The following is a 22404-nucleotide window of genomic DNA, read 5'->3' as shown; positions in this document are numbered from 1 at the left end:
TATTTTCACCTCCCCAAAAAACATCAACTTTAAAACATTCTTAACCTTTTTTACTTTTTATATCACATCAATAATTTTTTATTATTTTTTTATTATTATTTAAATAAAAAAATCCACAACAGCACAAATTTTTTTTCACTTTTCCATAGAAATTCTTTCTACTTTATATCATGTCAATTACATTTTACTTTCACTCAAAAAAAAAATTTCACCCATAAGAGGAGGGGAGTGGAGTTATTAAACGGGCCGTTACGTGATACTTCTACGGGTTTGTAAGACATTGTAGTAAATTTGATAGTGCACAAAGCAACACTCCAATCACTAAATCTAGTCAATTGTGGAGGGTTAAAAAAGAAAAACTTCATAAGCCTCCAAAATTGATGGCACTTGTCCCCATTTATCCCATGACCAATTCCTCAATTTTTTTTTTCTTCCCTCACCACTACTGAATAATAAGAAACTGCATTGAGAAGACTACTCCAGAAACCATTTTCCAATCGTATCAATTCTCTCAAGACAAAATGCTACCAGCACAAGTATTATTTACCCCAGTGAAGTTAATAATATAAAGGTGTCATAAAACTAATGTAATGTGAGGGAAGCAAAGTCAAGATCAAAGCAGATGGAACAGAACTAAGGAAGACAATTCTTAAAATTAAAGCAGACAGAAGAGAATTAAGGGATGATGCCAGCAAAGAGATCACTACAAGGATCTAAACTACGTTTTAGCTCTTGCCTACACTTGAACGTGAAGAGGTATACATGCAAATTATCTGTACATAGCGGATTCAGAATGTGGAAAGCTTCCTGAAGCTTCTTAAAATAGATACTTTCACTTTTCCTTATCTCACCCCCAATAATCAGAAAATGAAAGACCAAAGACTATGTACCATTTGGAATTAAACCAAAAATCCAAGCAGTAAACAGGTGAAAAAGCCACTGCCAAAGATAAGGGCTTTGAAGTTGCCTGATAGTGCCAGCACATCCCACTTTCCAGCTTCATAACCTGAACAAACGCAACCTGACATCTGAATTCCCCATAATCAGGTATCTGAATTGAGAATGTACAGAAAAAGGAGACCCCCTCCCCACCCAAAAATAAACATCAGAAATATTATGGGATTATTAAAATAGTTTTGGAGTTTAGAGCTGAACCAAACTTCCAATGTTTGAGTTGCTTTTGAAGAACAGCCATCTATAAGGTCTGACTGAAAAATCTAAGCTTATTCACAACCATGTAAAAGGCAATATAACAAACCTGTATTTGGGACCTACTCCTGAGGGTGTGTCAATCATTCAACTAATTTTGAACCCATCTCTTTGTCTGGAACGGGTGAGCTTTCATTTCCTTTTGGATTCAAGGGTCGTGGGCGCATCTTCTGTACCTCCTCGCGAGTGTAGACAAAGATCTCACGGACCATGCTACAGAATTCTCTGATTCATCCAGAAACAGAAACATGATTGGAACTAAAACAAAGTTATAAAAGCTCAATTTTTCCACATTTATGATGATACGGTAAGTAGATAAACAACTTCACAATCGAGGGACAGAAAGAAAGGAGGGAATAGAAAAGCCAAGAAAAGGCAGAAGTCCAAGTTCTTACTGCCAAGGATCATCTCCAACAAGCATCATATCACCCTCATTATCAGTAAAAGTCACCAGCCACTTCTTGTTGGGAGCAGTTAACTCCCCGTTAAATTCAAAAATATGATCCAACTCTGCTATCAATTCATTGTAGCCCTCAAACTTGGTAAGGTCCACAGACCGCCCAACAGCAAACCCCTGCTTATGGACCTGTTTCATTAGAGATATAAAATGATCAAATTCTAGATGGAAACACAAGTGAAATTTTGCATTCACTTGTCCAAAAAGAGAACACTATCTAAATTAAGCTTGCATTTTTTTTTTTTTTTGATAAATAAAATGATTTTTTATAGTTGTTCTAGTGTTCTTCCAAGGCAAGAGGAAAATGCAAGGGAGATATTTGAATATCAAACAACACACTCACTGTTGCTTCAAGGGACAAATTAAGCTTGCAAATTAATGGCACTTAAATGGATAAGAGAAAACCTTAATGCAAGTTCTGGTTGAACTGCTCTGAAGCCTGCCCTGAACATTTCTAGAAAGCTGCTCTAAAGCTTGAAAAGGCTTCCCCCATTCATCATCTCTAATTGCTATCTCTGCACACTTTGGACTCTCCACTTGCTGAAACGGTAGGTCAGACACCAAAGTCTGCAGCTGGCCTGGTGAAAGAACAATTTGCCCTTGTGGCCTATGCATAATATTCGCATGTACCGAGGTTGTTTCTGTTGCCACATGATTACCAATGAGGGATATTCCAAAGAGTTTGCAACTGCCATCTCTTTTAGATTTCACTACTTCTTCAATATTTGTTTGTGGCAGCAGAGGTAACAACCTGTTTCCTGGATGCTGCTCAACTGCTGCTGCAGGAAGTTTCATGCTGCGCTCCAACATGTTATGCGAGGAATACATCATCAACTGCGAACTCGCAAGGGAATTGGATCTTTGATCCTGATCTAAAACATGCTTCTTCAATCGATCAGCACTGTCAGGATTTTGATCAATAAAGGGCCAACTGAACCCGTAGGATTCATGCAGGGTCAGAGAACCTGGAATTGGATTCATATACTTCAATTTCATACATCACGTAAGGACCAGTCATCTGGTCCCACTCTTTCACCAAAAATAGTTTCAGTTTGATTCTTACCTTGTGATTGAATCAAAGAAGCAGGGTTTTGTGCGGTGTCTGAGTCATTATTCTCAGCAAAGAAACCTCTCATGGCCAAGATTGTTTGACCTTGTGCAGCCCTTAATAAAGCTTTTTCTGGCAAAGGGTTTATAGTAGCTTTGGACAAACCTAATCATTTAAATGATGGGGCTTTATATTAGTGCCTAAACAAACTACAAGCAAACTATAAGATGACAGAAGGGGTTTGAAGCATGTCAGCAAGTTGTTCTATACCTTCCCTTGCAGGAACAAAGGAATCAGTAGATGATGGTACCATGCTCACACGAGGCCTCTTTGGTCGACACACTGGATGGGGATCTAGAGTAGGAGTCAAAGCGAGTTCTATATTCCAAGGGGAAACTGTGTCTGGACGATGAACAGGAGAAGTATCATCCCATCGAACCTGCAAAAGAACACAAGGTTTTGCATGTAAGAGATTACGTAATTTAACAGCTTATGCACCATAGTATAGTACCTTCAGGCATCTCCATTTTGATCCAGGCCACCTTACAGGATCAGTATCCTCGGTTCCAATCACAGTGCCTGAGAACCTAGACCACAAAGACAGGGATGTCAGCAAATTTGTCATTTCACGTTTTTCCCCTTCTTCATTCTTGAAGTTCAAAAAAAAAAATATATATGATAAGCATGGTTCAAGAAAAACCATACCTTTGTTCAGGAGCTTCTTCACCTTCAAATCTCATTTTGAACCTCATCCCTATAGGGCAGTTGTTCTTGACGGAGTCCATATATTTATCAAAGGGAACAATAAACTCAGCAGGACTTGTCCTATAACATATTATTTACAAGAATGCCATGGATTGAAAAATTAGTAATGGCAAGAACGAAATAAAATTGCAATACTATTACACTATACACAGATTCAATTTGCATGACATTTTTGCGATCAGGAATATGTATAAAGATTAATATTTTACACGGGCATGATATTCTGAAAATGTATGATGATATCAAAATATCAGAATTCCCAGAAAAACATATACTGTTACATAATACAGACAGACAATTAGTTTACTTGTAATGTCTAATTTTGACAAGATTTCTGCAATCAACAATATTTTCATTGTCTGCTTCGGCCGCTTTGAAGTTGGCAGTAATGCTCTAGACACATGAACTCTGGTTATCGGGGTAGAATATGATTTTTCCATTCTTTCTTTTTTTTTCCTATTCCTAATTTTTAGAAAACATTGGTCAGTTTTAATGGTAAAATGCATGTTAATCATAAGGGGGAAAAAAGAAAAAAATAATAATGCAATACCATTCTGTAAAACTCTTGAGACGTAATTTATATACTTAACAACCAAATGAAATAGTTCATGGATATGTAATCTATCCTAAAAAATCTGGATAAACAAAGACATTAACAACTTATTACCATGTCATTAGTTCAATTTCAATACATTTCTTTGAGTGGTAAAAGAAATGAATCCACCCCACAAAAATGAATAAAGAAAAATTACATACCTTGGTTTGTAGTAGACAGTGAACATTGTACCCGTTTTAACAGCATGCCATGCTGTTGCCAGAACACCAATATGCATACTGTGACTAGATATGACAGAAGATGGAACATTATTGGGATGCCTCATAGCTCTTCTTACCCCTACACGAAGCTCTCCAGTTTCACCTCTGAGAGCAAAATGATCTAAAAACTGATCAGACATGAAGGACTTATGATTAAATTAACTAATTGACAAGGTCACATACCCAATGGTTACAACATGGTGCAACCAGTAGTCATTAGTGAACCAAAGAACTTGTTTAACAGGGATTTACAATCATGAAACTGGGTTGAAATGAAGATGATAGTAAACCTGAGGAAAATAAAAGCATCCCCAGCAACAAGCTTTTTCGAGCTGACGAAAAGACTCCAACCACTTTGAAGGAGATGCCTCCTTGGTTGACCTGGCATTTAATATTCATGTTTCACCCTTTCATAAGTACAGTGCATAGACAAAATTAAACAATTATCGAAGCTTACAACAATGGAAACTTTAGCAGCAATGTCATTAAAATGGAAATTGACCAGGGAATTCGATAAATGTGGCCAATAAAACTTAATAATACCTCGAAAAATATGGCGAAAATGCCACTCATTTCCATGCAAATCCCTGGCAACCAATTCCTGAGTCGGAGGTTGCTTGGACATGTCCTGCAAGAGAACCAACCAGCAATTGCCAACATTTCTCAGAACTCGAATGAAAAAGAAATAAAGCAAGCAATAGGCTATAAAGACACAGGACGAAAGTCGAACTAACCAGTGGAGGTAGGCAATCATCAGCGTGGCGTCTCAATACTGAGAAACCACCATGAGTGCTCGTATCCGAGGCTGTAAGGGTCTTACAAAAGGAATGCACACGAGGCCGAGGAGGGGAAGGAGACTGAGCCCCCTTTTCCACCGAATTATCTCCTTGCTGTTCAAAACACATTCAAATTATTATTACCATTGCTTACGATTTTTAGTTCACTTTCAAAGTTTAAACATTCACTTTCAGAATTACATACACTGAGTTCAGGAACCAAAGTCACTTGAGCATACACTTCATCGGTGTCCGGTTCAGCCTTCCTCAATTGAATTTTTTAATTCCAATCGAAAAAAAAAAAAAAAAAATAGTAAATGAGATTATGTGACTGGAAGCAGCAAACAAAAATCAAATATGCCTCTGAAGAACTTGCAATGAGATTATGTGACCGCAAGCTCTTACCTTTAACTGAACATTGAGCACGCGACACAGGATTTTCTCAGGAAGATCATACGCCGGCACCTGCTGCTCAACCACTTGATTCGTCGACGCCTCAACCTATATATATATATATACAAGGATTAAAAGAAACCCATTGCAGCTCCAAATTGTGAATCGGAGATGAGCAAAAGAAATTGCACAAAATCCGAAGAGATTTGTGGAGTACCTGCTCGATGTGACCCTGAGGAAAATAGAAAACGAGGTCCCCTCGGCGAGGGGCCGTGACCAGAGGTCCCGCACATGCATACCACAGCTCCTTGTACAGCGCATCCTCCTCAGAATCTAGACCATCCATCACCACAAAAAACACTGATTCAACGCTCTTGCTTTACAATCATAAACACCGGAATTCAACGAAACGCTGAATTCAAATCCCTCGGAATTAGAAAGATTAAACTATACCGGCCACTGGAAAACTCGAAGACGCCATTTCTCAAGGAATTCTCCTCCTCCGCAACTGATCGATAATCATCACCATTCAACGCTCTAAAAAACCTTAATAAATAACAATAATAATGAAGTGTACCAACTCTAGGTTAGGGGCAAACTAAGGCTTAGATGTCGCTCTGCCAAAATATCAGCTCCTCGATTGAAGAACCGCTTTTTGGGGGTCTCCTTGGGCTCTCATCATCTCCATCCTTTTTCTCTGACTCCTCTGCGACGGTCTCTGCGGTATTACTACTCCCTGCCATTACTATTCGTACAGTGTCCGAGCACCACACCTTTATTCACGCCCTTTTCGTTTTCTTGAGCGAGTGTCACTGACTCTCTCTCTCTCTCTCTCTCTCTCTCTTTCTTTATTTTTTAATTTTTTTTTTTTATTTCAAGCCTGAAACAGAATTATTGTCGAGCCGTGGGCAACCGGTACTGTACCTTCTCTGAACGCTTTGTCCTCTAGTTAAGCGGCAAATGGTTCACGGCCGGCCTTGACGCCCGTTAGTGTTGGTAATGGGGTGTCGAGGTCCGGTTGGCTAGCATGAAACGACGTTTGTCTCCAACTAAACGGAAAGTAGTTCCGATTTCGGGAATAGGAGTTGTCCTGTTATTAACAGGCAGGATTAGAGAGAGGAACAGGGATTTAATTGAAGAGGGAGATTATAAATTCACCTGGTTGGTAGATCACCCGCCAATAAAATATCCCCTTTGCGTGGAAAAGAAGTAATAGTTGTCACTTTTAATTTTTCGTTGTTCTTCTGTGAGGTGATCAGATCAGCGCTTATCTTGGTTAAAGCCTAGATTAGAAGTAGATGCCCCGAAGATAACACGGTTACTTTAAGTTATTTTAAGAGAAAAATACAAAAAGGCTCTTTCAACTGACCGTCGATTTCAAAAATAATATATTTTTATTCTATTAAAAGCTAAAAAAAAAAAAAAAAAATTAAACTATATAAATATATGATATGATACTATTACGATTTATGTACAATTTTTGTATAACTCTAATAATTTTTTTAAAAAAATAACCATTGGATGGAGAAATGATTTTTTTACATCTCTTATATTTCTCTCACGCAATTCTTTTTTAAATCAATCATTAGGTTTGTAGTCGACTGTAGGTTCCATTGTAGGTCCTACATGTGGGATCTACATATCCAATAATTAATTTAGAAAAGAGATGTACATGTAACATGTTTCTAGATTCCATTAAATATTTAGAACCTACATGTAGCAAATAAATTAAATTGTTAGTTTTTTTTTTTTTTTTTTTAAAAAAATGAGAGAAAAATAATAAGTTATTAAAGTTGTACAAAAGTTCTAAACGAATTATTTCACAACTATAATAAATAAAATATATAAAACTAAAAGAGTTAAGGAAATAAAATAAATAAATCCTTAAAAATAATAAAAAATTTAATTAAAAGAATAAAGGAAAAAAAAAAAAAGAAAATGCTGGATGGGGGACACTCATCGGTCCCCCATCACCCATATATAATAAAAAATTATTTTTATATTAAAAAAGGCTCACAGGGTACGGATGACCGTCCCCTGTGTAGCAAGCCTCAAAAAAAAAAAAAACAAGGGATGGTTCGACAGGCACCACTTGGCTGAGGGTGGCCCACCACCACCCCCAGCCAAGTCATTAACAATAACAGGTGTCGTCATTTTATTAGTACTGACGTGATTAGGGTTGGCAATTTTTTACCCGACCCGCGAACACGACACGAAAATATAGGGTTTGGGCTTGTGATTATCGGGTTCAGGTCATAATCGAGTCAACACGATTATAACACGGCTACATATATAAAATAATAGTAATAATAATAAAATAAAAACTTCAAGAAACCTAGCTTTCACTCGTTTCCTTTTCATTTTCACTTGTTCACCGTTCACGCAGCCATGACCATCGAAGTTCAGCTCTTGAAGTCGAAGCTGAGCTCCACCACCCAGCCCTCCAAAACGACATTGTCCCCAACGGCTCGTTCACCGTTCACGCCGTCTGAGGTTCAGTGTTGTCTTTTCAAGTTTTCGGTTCGCGAACTTGGGAGCCCTAGATTTGGCGCTTGTTGGCTGTGAACATGGTTTCCTGTGCGAGATGGGTTTGGAAACCACAAGGATTGCTAGATTGGATTGCTTCTCTCGTCGGATTGTGTTGTTTGGTTTTCTCCTATGACTGCAGTGCAAATTGGGGTTTTGCTGTTCTGGGGTGGGTACGCAGATTGGGGTTTTGGGGTGGGCACAGGTTCATCGGGTTGTGTCGGGCAACCTGAGTAATAAGCGGGTCGTGTTCAAGTTACATGTTTTGACCCAATTAATAATCAGGCCAGGTTCGTGTTAGGGTGTGTTTGGGATTGCAATTTCGTAGACAATAAGTGAGATTTTAAACCAAACCGCAGAACATAGATCGTTTGGGAACTGCGTTTTTAAAAATTGCGATTTGAAAACGCAGAATTTTAAAGGTAAATTCGCAATTTTAAAAGTCAAACTGCAATTTTGCCAAACGCTTAACTGCGTTTTTAAAAATCATTTTTTTCAAATCGCACATTTTAAAATCGTTATTTTAAATCGCACTTTTTGAAATCGCAAACCCAAACGGACCCTTATATATGTTTATGTAATTTGGTCAGTTGGGTTGACCCAACCCCGACTCGTTTTTACCCAAATTGCCCACCCTATATGTGACACACTAACGGAATCTATCAAATGTTTTAACGAAATTTGATTGCATTGAGTGATTTGTATTTTTGGCATACCATAAGGACATTTAAGTTCATTTTTATATCACAGAGAATTAATTGTAAATTATGTAAGTCACATGGACTAATTTTGCATTTTTTTTTTATTATTATTTTTTTATTCTTCTTCTTCTATTAAGAGTGACACATGTCGTCATTTTATTGGTGCTAACATGGACATTAATGGAATCCGTCAAGTGTTTTGTTGGAATTTGACTCTACGGACTAAATTGTTATTTTGGCCTACTTTGTTAACGTCTGAATTATTTTTATACCTTAGGGAGCTATTTATAATTTAGGTTAACTAAGGGAACTGATTTTGCATTTATCTTCTTTCTTTCTTTTTTTTTTCGGTTAAAAAAAAATTATTGATTTTTTATTTTATTTTTAAGGAAAATAACGGAATTATAGGAATATAATAAAAAAAATATAGCATTTTTTTTGCATATTTTGGTAGTTTGATGGATCACTTTAGCACACTTAAAAATTTATGGGGTTATTTTAAAATTGGCCGTTAGTTGAATGGGTTTTTTTTTAGGGATAATTGCACCGTTGATCCCTGTGGTATGCCATAATTATTTTTCACTCCCTATGGTTTAAAAAGTGCATGGGAGGTCCTTGTGCATGTCAGCGACACATGTCGCTGACATGCACATCTTAATAAAATAATATAAATTTATTAAAATATAAATAAATATACTTTTTTTAAAAAAAAAAGAAAAAAGAAAAAACGGGGCAAGGGGGTGGCCGCGCGCCACCCCCAGAGGCCGCCGGGGGTGGCGCGCGGCCACCCCCAGGCCATTGGGGGTGGCCAGTAGATCTAGGGGTGGCCCGATGGCCACCCCCGGCCACTAGGGTAGCCGCGCGCCACCCCAGGCGGCCCACCCCCGGCGGCCACTGGGGGTGGCACGCGGCCACCCCCATTGCCTGGGGGTGGCTGTCACCCCCTTGCCTCATTTTTTTCTTTTTTCTTTTTTTGTTTTTGTTTTTTTTTTTTTTAAAAAAAATAAGTATATTTATTTATAATTTAATAAATTTATATTATTTTATTAAGATGTGCATGTCAGCGCCACGTGTCGCCAATAAGATGGCGACACGTGGCGCTGACGTGGTATTTGAAGGAATCTGTTACAAAATTTAACAGAATTTGACGTCAGGGATCGATTTGTAATTATTGCATACCACAAGGACCTCCCATGCACTTTTTAAACCATAGGGAGTGAAAAATAATTATGGCATGCCACAGGGACCAACAGTGCAATTATCTTTTTTTTTTTTTTTTTTTTTTATACTATTCTCTTACTTTCATTTGTTATTTTATTAGAGCACTCCTCTAATAAAAATAAGAGAAAAATGCAAAATTGGTCCATATGGTTAGCTTAATTTACAAATAACTCCATGTGGTATAAAAAATAGTTTTAAAGTCCTTGTGGTAGGTAAAAATTACAAATTACTTATTGAAGTCGTTTTCTGTCCATAAACTTACCTAGTGCATTAGGTTGTCACGCCAGTCTCAATAAAAACGGGACGGATGTCACTCTTAATAAAAAAATAATTAATATATTAAAGATTTAAAACTTAAAAAATATTATTTAAAAGAAAAAAAAAAGGTTTAGGAGGTATGGCTGCCACATTTGGGGAGGGGGGGTGGCCTACAAGCCACCCCAGAGGTGGTCGCACACCACCCACAGGCCACAAGCCCATTTGTGGCGGCTTGCTGCCACCCCAATGGGTCGGGGGTGTCTTGAAAGCCACCGGTAGCCACCCCACCCAAGTTTTTTAATTTTTAACTATGCATTGGGACACGTATCAATTTTTTAAGACTAGTGACGGGGAATCTGTTAAGTTTTTGAATGAAAGATTGACGAAAGTACCATCTTCATCTTTAGCCATAAATCATAAATAATGTACCATATGTGATAGAAATGAAGCATAGGGGCAAAAAATAAAGTCTTTAAACCACATGGGGTTAAAGGTATTTAACCAAAAAGAGAGAGAGAGAGAGAGAGAGAGAGAGAGAAATAATATGAATTTTTTTAGTAATTTTGAGTCAATTTCAATCATAGCATATGTGTTGTTACCAAATTAAAATGAGTACGAATAACTATTTCATTACACCTTATTTCATTTAAGGTAATAACTATTTATTTTTCTAATGGAATGCTCATTCTACCAAACGAAATATTAAAACTTGTTGATAAAGTCGTATGGACAAAATTTTATTCTAAACCGAGTCGAAGAACTCGTTTTATTAAACTGATATGCAATGTCTAATTCTTAGATATAGTTTTACATGCTCTATTAAAATATATGTATTTTTTTATTATTATTAAAAAAATGCATGTGAACATTACATATTCTAAAAATACATTTCAACATAATAAATTGAGTTCCAGATTGGAATAAAAAAAAAAAAAAAAAAAAAAAAAAAAAAAACTTTGCTCAGATTAGGATAGTTTTTGCCTATATGAAGATAGCATTATTTCGCCCTCGAGCATAACACCTTTTTTTCAAGAAAACCTGCTATTTGAAGTTAAATTTCCCAAGAATATTTGTGAAAATGATACTTTTGTTTTCTAGGCATTGTTAAAAATGATACTCAGCATATGTAAACACTGAACTCAGCTCACGCTTTATATGAAAATGAAGCTTTTTTTAATGGTTACCATTAATTGTGTAGCGAAGCATAATGGAGTTGTTGAAGCTAATATGACCAAAAGCTGGTGCTGACTAGACGATAAGCAAGCGTCAGTGAGCCATGTATTCACGCTAGATGGTTCATTGAATAAGTTAAATGGGTCCACTGGGTTCGTCTTCTAGCACAAGTGATCCGTCATGATGATCCAAACGAGGAATCTAGATTTGGGAACATCCTACTTTACCCACTGCTTGGGTTGGGCGCACAACAGAAAAATCGGTTTCAGTTGCACATCTTTTTTTTATCCCTTCATTGCTTTATTCTCGACCATGATTACGAGGATAATCCCACTTTTCAATTAGTTTTCATCTCTGTTTGTCCATTATAAGAAATATAAAAGCACCGTACGGGTATGCCATTTCTTTTTTTGACTCTTTTTTTTTTTTGGGAGGGGATTCGATTCCCAAAAGCAAGTAAATCACATGAAAAATAGAATAAAATAAAATTACAGCCTATTTTGCTTAAGCGATAGTCACCTGTTGAGAACATACGGGCTTTGCAGCCTCTCTTTTAGGCTAGTCAAATTTCAATCAAATTCGGGCATCATGAAAATTCGAGTAATTCTACGTGTGTATTAAGTGTCTATAAAAAAAATAAAGTAACTTTTAAAATCACAATTTGATCAATCACATGCCCGATGATAATTTTAAAAGTCACATTAATTTTTTATAAACATTTAATGTACAAGTAGAATTACTATAAAAATCCTCATCCAAGCCAAAAGTTTTGTCCAAATGATTTAAACCCTGATAATTGAGTAAGATTACATATTATACCCTTGTTACTCATTCATTTTATTGGGCCGATGTGACATTGTTTATCAGCTCTTGATTTTCTTTTCTTTTTTTAAAGAAAGTTTCACTTATCACTCTTGATCCTTCGTCACTTTTACAATCATATCATTCAACTTTAGAAAGTGTCAATTTAGTGTTCTTTCATTTTATTTTATTTTTTTTAATTTCAACTCTCATTTAGAATTTTCTTGGATTTGACGTAGAGGTGTCAAAATTTCTAAAATACCCAAAATTTCAAGGATTTAGGCAGGCATTAGTTAGGATTTAACGGAATTTGTAAAAAATATTCATGTCGAATTTTTGAAAAATTTATAATTTTTTTTTTTTTAAAAAAAAAATACAAGGGTATTTTAAAAATTTTGACAGAATTTAACGGAAATTCCTAACGGAGGGTTAAAATTGGCAAAAAAAAATAAATAAATAAATTGACACTTTTTTAAAATTTAAGTGTATATTTATAAAAGTTATGAAAGATAAAAAGTGAAAAATACAGTTTTTATTTTTTTTATTTTTTTATTTTTTTTAATAAGAGCTAATTTGCGCGATAAGGTAAGAATATGGAACGAAGGTTTACTTGATAATTAAGGGAGATCATTAGAACGTATTTCTTTTTGCTCTCTTTTTAATCAAAGGGAGCAAAAAGAAATGTTCCACTGCCTAGCCTCCCTAGGGTGGACAGTCGACTCATTGTTCAGCATACTGTATTGCAAATGGATCCGTTACCAATTGAGCCGAAATTGTTTACTCGTTCTTTTCCTTTTTGCCTTTCTTTTTACTTTTTACTTCTTTTTTTATTTTTTAACCCACAAATCTTGGAGTTCAAACAGTAAAGTTCTTTGGCAGAAGTCTTTTGAGATTCGGCTAGAAGGGGGGGGCGCCCCATGGATATGGCCGGCGACATGGGCATCAGCTTCTTCCACATAGAAAGATAAGGTTAAATATGCAAATCTTATTTTATCATCATCTCTTCTCCTTGTCTACCTTCTTTATGATTACTAATTTGCTATTATTATTACAAGAACGGAAGAACTAGTTTTGCGGAAACGAAGGAACTAGGTTATGCTGCGGCCTGCTAGCACCAATTCATTTAAACAAAAATCTCTGTGGTTGATAGGAATAGGATCGACTCGATTGAGGTCTTAGAAGGCCTGCAATTACTTTAATTTAGTCCTTTCATTTTAAATGAAGTTTATATGTATTAAAAAAAAAAAAAAAAAAAAGGGTTAAATACCCTACACATCCCTATAGTTTGCAAACTTTATTTTTTGCCTCTTGAGTTTTAATTTTTATCATAGATGGTGCATCTGGTATGGAAAAAGATATAAATGGTACTTCTGTCCATTTTTTCATCCAAAACTGACGGAAATCCACGTCCGTGCCACGTGGCACCATTCAAAATGCGACACGTGGCCACACTAATTTTTTAAAAAAAATTTAAGGTTTTTTTTTTTTTTTTTTTAAAAAAATAATAATAAAAATTTGTAGCGGTGACTTTTTTGGGCCATATGGGGGTGGCCGGCTTCCCCCTATGGCCAAACCCTCAATTTTTATTTTTATTTTGAGGGTTTGGTCCTTGGGGGTGGCCAAACTACCCTCATAGCCCCCCCCCCAAAAAAAAAAAAAAAAAAATCTTGGGGGTGGTTCGACCGTAGCCTATGGAGGTGGTTTGGCCATTGGGGCCCAAAAGGGGTGGCCTACAATTTTTTCTTTTTTTAATTTGAAAAAAGCCTTAAAATTAAAAAATAAAATAGTGTGGCCATATGTTGCATTTTGAATGGTGTCACATGGCGCTGATGTGGATTTCCGTCAGTTTTGGATGGAAAAATGAACAGAGGTACCATTTTCATCTTTTTCCATATCAGAGGTACCATCTATAATAAAAATTAGCTGATAACCCGCACGATACGCGGTATTTTTATTCATTGTAATTTACTTGAAAGGTCTTAAAGAGATTATAAGTAACAAATTTTCTTTTCTTCACTCAATTAAGTAATTGGCTACCAAAATCTAAATAAAAAATATAAGGAAAAAAATTATAATCCATTTAAAAAACCTTTAAAAAAAAAATGTTGTCCATCAATTAAGTATGTAACAAACAACGAACATTACACACAAAAAAAAAAAAAAAAACTACTCAATAAATAACTGCATAGACTAAAAGATTGTCATACCTGGTATCAAAAATAATGATAGGAATCTCTCCTATGTTACCATCATTTCCATGAATTGAGTATAAAATTTTCAAAAGAAAAAACAATCAATTTGAATACAAAATAATATTTAAGTTAGAAGAGAAAATAAAAATAAAAAACAAAAATTGTATGCAAATGGGTAAGAGATAGTTAGAGGATAAATGCTTAACGTATATGTCCCTATATTTTTACTCAACAGCATAAACAAAACTCAATCAACAAAACAATCCATCATATCCCAACCATATATAATACTACTTCCTCTCTACTACAAAATACTTTGTTCTATAGAAAATTAATAATAATATTAATATAGTTAATACTCTGTACCAAAAACAATGTAAGCCTCGCTCAAGATTATTTCCTTGAGTTTATTGTCAAATTTACAAAAGAACAGAACCACAAACAATTAAAAGCTATAAAAATAAAAAAAAAATAAAAAAATAAAAAAAAAGAAAGTGAAAAATACTAACATATATATAGAAAAAGAAGTTCATTTTCCGTATACTTTTTCTGGTTCCAATAAAATTCATAAGTATAGGAAAAAGTCTTATCAAATAGAGATTTTTTCGGCGTAAAATAAACTACTTTTAGAAAAGAAATTAAAATAATTTAAAAATTAGAAGAAAAAGGAAAAAAGAAAAAAAAAGGAATTTGAATAACATAACCACCAAAAATAAAGATAAACAAATGAATTATTTACCATTCTCTTAGAACACGACCCTGCAAACACATTTTCCAAAACCCAATCAAAATTAATACTAATCTAACAAAAAAATAACTGTCTTTTCCATACACTTTTTTTTTTTCAATGAAATTCATAAGTATAGAAAGAATTCATGTTAAATAGATATTTTTTCTTTCGATCATCATTCTCATATATAACATAAGAGAAAATACTTATAGTACAGAAGTAATAATTAATGTAAAAATTAAAACAAAATATAAGGACAAAATCTGTCACAAAAAATAAAGACAAACAAACGGATTATTTACCATTCTCTTTTACGTTCCAATTAAATTCATAGGTATAAAAATAAGTTTTGTCACATAAATATGTTTTCTTTCGACCATCTTTCGCATATATAACGTAAAAGAAATACTTTAGAAATAATAATACATAAATTATAACAAAAAATAAGAACCAAAACAAAAGAAGATATGAAAATCTCTTTCTCACCATCATTTTCAGAATTCAGTGTAAAATTTACCAAGAAAATAATGTTTAAATTAGAACAAAAAAGAAGGACACTAATAAAAAAACAAAAGAACATCACTCGTAAAATAAAAACAAAAAAGGAAAAGATAAAAAATAGTAATATAATATAAAAATAAATGTCTTTTCCGTGTTATTTTCTAAGTTTCAATGAAAAGAACACGAAAAATTTGAGAAGTAGTGGATAAGAAGAAAGAAATAAGAAGGCTGTGGATATTGAACAAATGGTAAAAATCTGTAACAGTTTTTTTATGTATGCAATGTTTACATTTAAGTGTTTACAAATGATAGTTACCTATACAGTTATTTTTTAGGGGGGGAAAAAAAAAACTGCTTTTACACAAAAATATGATACAGTTATTTTCTAGGAAAATAAAACTGTTTTTACACAAAAATAGGACATTTGGCTGCATTTTAAAAGGCCACTTGTCACAATATTATGCAATGTTCTGAGTGATTCCTATATATATATATATGATTAAAGCTCATGGAGAAAAAAATAAAGTTTGTAAACCACATGAGGCAATTTTGTATTTAACCCTAAATTTAAAGGTTAAATACATTTTTGTCCTTGTGATTTAACAAATTTTGAATTAATTTTGATATCAGAGAGAGTAATTTGTAATTTAGGCTAACTACATAAACCAATAATACAATTTTCTCTAATGTTGAATACTACATTCCTATCCCACTTAACTAATATTTTGATGTTTCTTAAATTTATTTATATATATATATATATATATATATATATATTTTTTTTTTTTAACGAAAACTGACAAACACTAATTCATCATCATAGTAAAATGAGTTGTTTACTTATGCTTGGCAGCGAGTGCGACCCTCTAAGCTCACAAACATTTTATCATGGGCCTCCATGAAAACAAAAGGGGCCAGATTTGAACTGAATCCACCTGGATTTCCCACTTCGTTTGACCAAAAGCGTGGCTCAGTGGCTCATTATTTGTTAGGCTCAAGGTGGGCTCCGACTTAGGCGTCGAGACACGAGCTTTAAAAAATTTGGGCCAAGCGCGCGCGTACACACACACGCACAGATACACTACCACAAACCACAACTATGAACTATCATCGACAGAGTTGCGCAAAATTTCGACGAATATGGTAGAGAGGTTCTTCTCAATGAGGCAGACGGACCTCCTCAACCACAACGAATCCGACCCAATTATGCTTCTATCCGGGCCTCCTTCCTGGTAAGTGCTATCCATCTCTCTGAATGATATGTCTTTGAATTCTCTATAACTATGTGTGGACTTGCAGCGGAAAGACCTCGTTGCTATTCCAGTTCGCATTCAACTCCGCATCGCATAGCAACCGTCAAGTGGTGTTCATATGCAACCGGCGCAAGTTAGAAAGCAAACCCCCCTATCTGTCTCAGGTGCTTCTTCTCTCGCACAAACAACTAATTACTGTGTATTCTTCTCTCTAATGTAACACCCACGCCCGCTTTCAATTCTCTGTTCATGTTTCATTTTCAATTTTTCAGGGCATCGATCCGTCCTCGGATACTTTTCAGCGTATACAAATGAAGTAAGCAACCAAACCTATTGAAGGAAAAAAAGGGTAGAACTGTAGTGATCATATTATCAAAACCTTAATATTAATACCGGTTAGAATTCTAATGTTCTCAAAGATATGTGGAGGATGAAGAAGGAATTAAAAATTACTTTGCTGCATTCCACCTGCATGATACATTTCCTGCAGCGGTTGTTGTCGATGATTTTGGAGACTTGTTTGAGGAAAGGTACGTATTTTGCCTATCATGCAAGAAGTGCATAGAAATATTTTAGTTTGTAATTCTCAAAAGAAGTTTTTTTTTTAGTTTAATTTAAAAATTTGCTATTGGTAGCAATTTTTACTATCATTTTTTTGATTCGCTGATATAATAATCCGAAGGAGCTGCCAAGAGAAATATAATAATCCTCGCGGAAGAGACTTGGCAATGGTTCGGACTCTAGCTTTGTGTCACAACGCAGTTAATCATGCGAAGTGAGTGACCAATTTGACCGTTATTGTTATGTTGTGTTGCTTAATTTTCCTCTGTGACAAGAATTAACAAGATTTGTGTATGGTAGTAAGACGAGGCCTTGCAAGCTTCTCTTGTCAGACACACACCACGGAGACTCCCCGAGGCTGCTCTTCATCTATAAGAGATGGGTACCAGCCATTTTTACAGTTAAAGGTTGGCTTTTATATGTCACAACCATTTTTGGTCGTGAAAGCTGATTGTCTCTGATAATATGCACTCTTGTTGTTGTTTATGGATCCATATTGTATGCTTTTACATGGTTGTATTGGGATTTTGTGCTGCAGGTGATGGCTCAGGATCGTTTGTTCTGACGAAAAGCAACAGCAGCTCGGGGAGTGGCGGCAGCTCAGCCAGGACGAGAACTGCAAAGTATTCCATAGCTCTGCAGTATCTGTTTTTGGAGGGGATCACCCAAGACATTGAACCGTAATGACAAGTCTTGCTTTAGTCATGGAGATCGATGTAGTTTTTAAATTAGTCTCTGCTGAATGAACTGAAGTGTGTGAGTTCTACCTTGTTACTGTCATCATTAAGTTTGTGATATTTGTATCTTATTCTACAATTCTTTTTTTCTTTTAAGCTTTTTTTCCCTTCGACACATTTACCATTGTAACGTTGTGAACAGCTTCTCAAGTGGAATATTCAAAATTTCAACATGCATCTAATTCTGGGTATCGAAAGCTTAATTTTTGTGGTGCCTTCGGAGGTGAAATTGCATCATAAGGCCAAGACTTCATTGGCAGTTTCAAATATCTAAAAAACCTAAAAGTTGAAATTCATGCATCCTATCGAAACAGGCAGTCATGCAGGCTAAAGCTCATTAATGTATGTAACAAAACTGTATGATAAGAATTGAAATTCTGAAGTTGCATAATTACAATTATTATATAATAACCCTAAATTATTATATGCCCTAAAGCCAAAAAGAAAAAAAAGAAACTATTCTTCCTTGCCGACTTCTTTTGGTCATGCTTCTCTCTCAAGAGCATGGACAATTGGACACCCACCTGTTTGATCAGCAAATGCCTGGTACCCTTGAACTAATGGACATGGACATCCACCGTTTGAAATCCACAACTTTCTGTCTTTACAGAAGCGAAAAAGAATTCAACCAACATTTGCTCCTATTAATGAAGTACTTTTCTCCAAAATAAACCACATAGGAAAGAAATATTCAGAGAGGTTAGGTCATATTGTTGATGAGTTTCTCATAATCGTAACAGTAGAACCACAAAGGATAGAAACCTTGTGTTCTGTTCATAAAAGTTATCGCAAACCAAACAGAGATGTGAGAAATTGGTGCCAATGGGTATTTGTGGAAATAAGAAGCCAGATAACTCTTGGTTATTGGTGTCATACCCTCAGAAGAAGCCATTTCTTATTACTTATCTCTTTTATTTTCACAAATTGAATGAGGACTTTTTGGCCAATCGATCAGAGAGAGCGTCTGTCAATTCTCTCTCAGCACATTCTTGACATCATCAACAAAGGAGTTAAAGCAACACCGAAACAACGATTTTGGAAGGGGGGAACTAGGGAAGTGTAGTCGAAGCCACTCCTTGAGGTACATTTGAGATGTGGACCTCTTCAATTTCTTTCTTGGATTGGGATCCGGATTGTTGGGGATTCGTGCAATTGTGAGCCTCTGTCCGAGTAGGGTACCCGGGCTGCCCGAACACCTATTCAGACAAATGGGCTCCTTGCTCAAATATTGGAGGCTCTCACAATCCTCTAACAGGAGATTTGAGATTTTGATCTTTTATTTTTCTATCAGTGGTATTGAATATTTCGAATATGAATAATATTCTGAATTTGTTTGTGAATTTCGAGGTAGTAAAAATGTGTTTGGATGTTGAATTTTGAGATTGGAAAAAAAATGTTTTTTAATGATAGAAAGTGATTGGAAATAATTAGATTGTATGAAAAGTTGTGTATAATGATTGGTGCTATGAAAATAAGTGTTAAATTTTTGAAAATTAATTAAAACTAATAATAAAAAAACTACAAAAAATAATTAAAACTAACAATAAATAAATAAAAAACAACAAAACTAATAATAAAAAAAACTGTAAAAAAAATTAAAATTAAAAACTAAAAAAAACTAAACTTTTATTTTTATTTTTATTTTTGAGAAAAAAAAAATACAGTGTTTTTTTGGGGTGGCTGCCACCCCTTGGGGAGGGGGGGTGGCCACGCACCACCCCCAACCCCCAGGGATGGCTTTCGGGCCACCCCGAAATCCACTTGGGGTGGCCCGAAAGCCACCCCCGGCCACTGGAGGTAGCCGCACGGCCACCCCCGACCACGGGGGTGGCCCGAAAGCCACCCTTAGGGCTGAGGGGGTGGTGCGCGACCACCCCCCGACCCCTGGGGTGGACGCGAGCCACCCCCAGAGGTGGCGCCGGCCACTCTAGGGGTGGCTTTTGGCCACCCCATTTTTCTATTTTTCTTTAAAAAAAAAAAAACAAATTAATTTTGTTTAGTATATTTTTTATTTTTATTTTTTAAAAAAATATGTTACAAAACTCAAAATGAACAGCCAGCAGCATTTAATACTATAAACCTCAAAAGCCACGCTTTTCCTCTATTATTTCACCTTGAAATCCAAACTGCATTTAAACAATATTCAAAGACTTTCGGGTTTTATTCCTCATGGATCCGGGTTCCGGGTTTTTGAATAAAAACCTGGTTCGAATATTGAAAAATATACCAACCAAACACACCAGTCAAACGTAAATACTTTATTTGAATGGTAGAAATTATTGCTGCTTTGCCTAATTTGTTTAGAATAGAGATCTACATTAATTAGCTACCTAAATTGCTATACCCAATTGCCTGAATAGGTGACTAGACAAGTGGGAGCATATCCTAATTGTTTTGCTTTACTTTGTGTAGTAAGCGACATAATTGTTTTGCTAAGCTTGATCGTTTTGCTTATATTTGTATATCCAAATTCACGCCACTTGCCACAATTGTAGGCACTCTAGGATTTCCTTTCTCTTGGTTTGTGCTTAAATATATTAGATTAGATTAGATTAGATTAGATTAGATTCCTTTAATGGAACAATGATGTTTTGTTTGTTTGTTTGTTATGGTATAACAAGAAAACGGTCGGCATTATTCCTCTCCCCAACTGATTCTGATTTTGCAAACTACTTCCCGGCTCAATCTCAGCCGGCATACACAGTTCTTGCAAGAATTTTTAGAAACAGATTCAGCCGGATGTAGCACAAAACTGAAATTCCAATATAAAAAAAGAGTAATAATTCACTACCTCCTAAATATACAACTTTTCACCACTTTGTCTATGTGGCAAGGTAGTCCCCTACTAACTTTAGAGTTTTTTTATTTTTAAAAAATAAAATAAAGTGGGAGACCACCTTGTCACATAGACAAGTTGATAAAAAGTTGTATATTTAGACGGTAAAGAATCATTTCTCATAAAAATAAAAATAAAAATAAAAAATCATAAAGAAATACGATCAAGTCGTGCGGTGTCAATAGTCAAAAGTTTTTCACTGCATCTGCATGCTCAACCAGAAAATTATGAGAGTGCGTGGCATTTGTGGTGGAGAGGTGAGCAATCACATTCACAGCTGTAAGGGGGGGTAACTAACAGTTAATTTTGCTCCCCCACGCTTTTTTAAATCAATCTTTTGGAGCATGCAACACTTTTGGCCCCAGATGCATGACCTCTCTGAATACCCTTAGCAGTCAGTCAGTCAGCATCCCCACCACATGCATTCCTTTTCTCTGACTTTTCATGCTCCCTAGGCATGTACACGGTACACAGCATGAGGATACATATTATTGTCACTCAGCTTCAGGCAAGACAAACTACATTAATACTACTATTGTTTCTTTTACCTCTTTCATAAACAGAAACCAACTGCAAAAAACAATAATTAAAAAAGAAGACGAAAACGAAAATCAGAAGGGCAAGATGAACGCTTTAGGACTCATGTTGATCTTTTAATTTGGTCATTTGAAATCCCCGCCAATAGCTAGAGCATTAGCTTAATTAAGCCATCATCCCACATTCCCCCTTTCAAACTTGTGTTAGTTCTGGGTACCATTGGTCCATGGCCTTAGCTGTGCAATACCCGAAAACGATCCGCTTTATTTGGACCATTCATGCTAGGTATTTGCACCGGATGTAACACATTTTATTTGGACCGTTCAAATCGAGATATCAAGGAAAAAAAAAAAAAAAAAAAAGGCTTGGCTGCAGCAGTGGTTCGGCCCCCAAACCGGCCATGCTGTTTATGTATGTTGGAACAACTAAATGTTGTCATCTTTTGAATATATAAAAGCTAGTAATCTTGCACCAAAACCAGAAAGGTGTCGCAAAGACGCAACAAGATATTGTACTCTATCCAATTGCGAATGGGAACTAAAATGAAGTCATAGTGTAACATAACTCAAAAGAGACAATTTTGTTTTCAAGAGCCATCAAAATGCATTCTAAGAAATCACCAAGTTCTGGTATAGATACAGTAAAGTTGAGAGGAGTTTTACTTGGATGACTCAAGCTGATATTTTTGAGGCATGAACGCTGCCTACAAGGCATAAGTAGATTCCATGCTAAGTTGGTCATAAAGCAAAAGGCAAAAATAAAGAGAATTGCCTAATTTTAAGTTAAAAAGGACTCGTGATTCCCAAAAAGTCATGTCCAATAAAGCCAGCCACCCAAACCCCACCATCATTAGAATGTAAAAGCATAATAATGCAAATGTCCCCGCATCATTATCTGATCAAACAGTCACCTC

At 35.5% G+C, this 22404-nt stretch overlaps 2 protein-coding genes across 2 annotated transcripts; one reads left to right on the top strand and one right to left on the bottom strand.

Annotated features, from left to right (window-relative positions):
- Window positions 1–683: 683 nt before the first annotated feature.
- Window positions 684–6305, bottom strand: LOC133863858 (auxin response factor 2A-like). Its single transcript, XM_062299982.1, has 16 exons — window positions 5918–6305; window positions 5682–5797; window positions 5477–5572; window positions 5277–5333; window positions 5030–5185; window positions 4839–4923; window positions 4586–4676; window positions 4236–4400; window positions 3420–3539; window positions 3226–3301; window positions 2985–3153; window positions 2730–2879; window positions 2072–2631; window positions 1605–1795; window positions 1259–1434; window positions 684–1028 (listed from the first exon to the last, which is right to left on the bottom strand). Exons 1-15 carry the CDS (start codon window positions 5943–5945, stop codon window positions 1293–1295), a joined length of 2202 nt encoding a protein of 733 aa, XP_062155966.1. The 5' UTR covers window positions 5946–6305; the 3' UTR covers window positions 684–1028; window positions 1259–1292.
- A 10339-nt stretch (window positions 6306–16644) lies between these two features.
- Window positions 16645–18300, top strand: LOC133858656 (uncharacterized). The gene is made up of 7 exons (XM_062294130.1): window positions 16645–16799; window positions 16867–16984; window positions 17093–17136; window positions 17240–17350; window positions 17503–17595; window positions 17682–17788; window positions 17920–18300. The coding sequence occupies exons 1-7, from the start codon at window positions 16708–16710 to the stop codon at window positions 18063–18065; spliced, it is 711 nt and encodes a 236-aa protein (XP_062150114.1). The 5' UTR covers window positions 16645–16707; the 3' UTR covers window positions 18066–18300.
- The last annotated feature ends 4104 nt before the right edge of the window (window positions 18301–22404 follow it).

This window comes from Alnus glutinosa, chromosome 1, assembly GCF_958979055.1.
Source record: "Alnus glutinosa chromosome 1, dhAlnGlut1.1, whole genome shotgun sequence".
NCBI classification, from domain to species: domain Eukaryota; kingdom Viridiplantae; phylum Streptophyta; class Magnoliopsida; order Fagales; family Betulaceae; genus Alnus; species Alnus glutinosa.
This window is presented reverse-complemented; position numbering and strand designations above follow the sequence as displayed.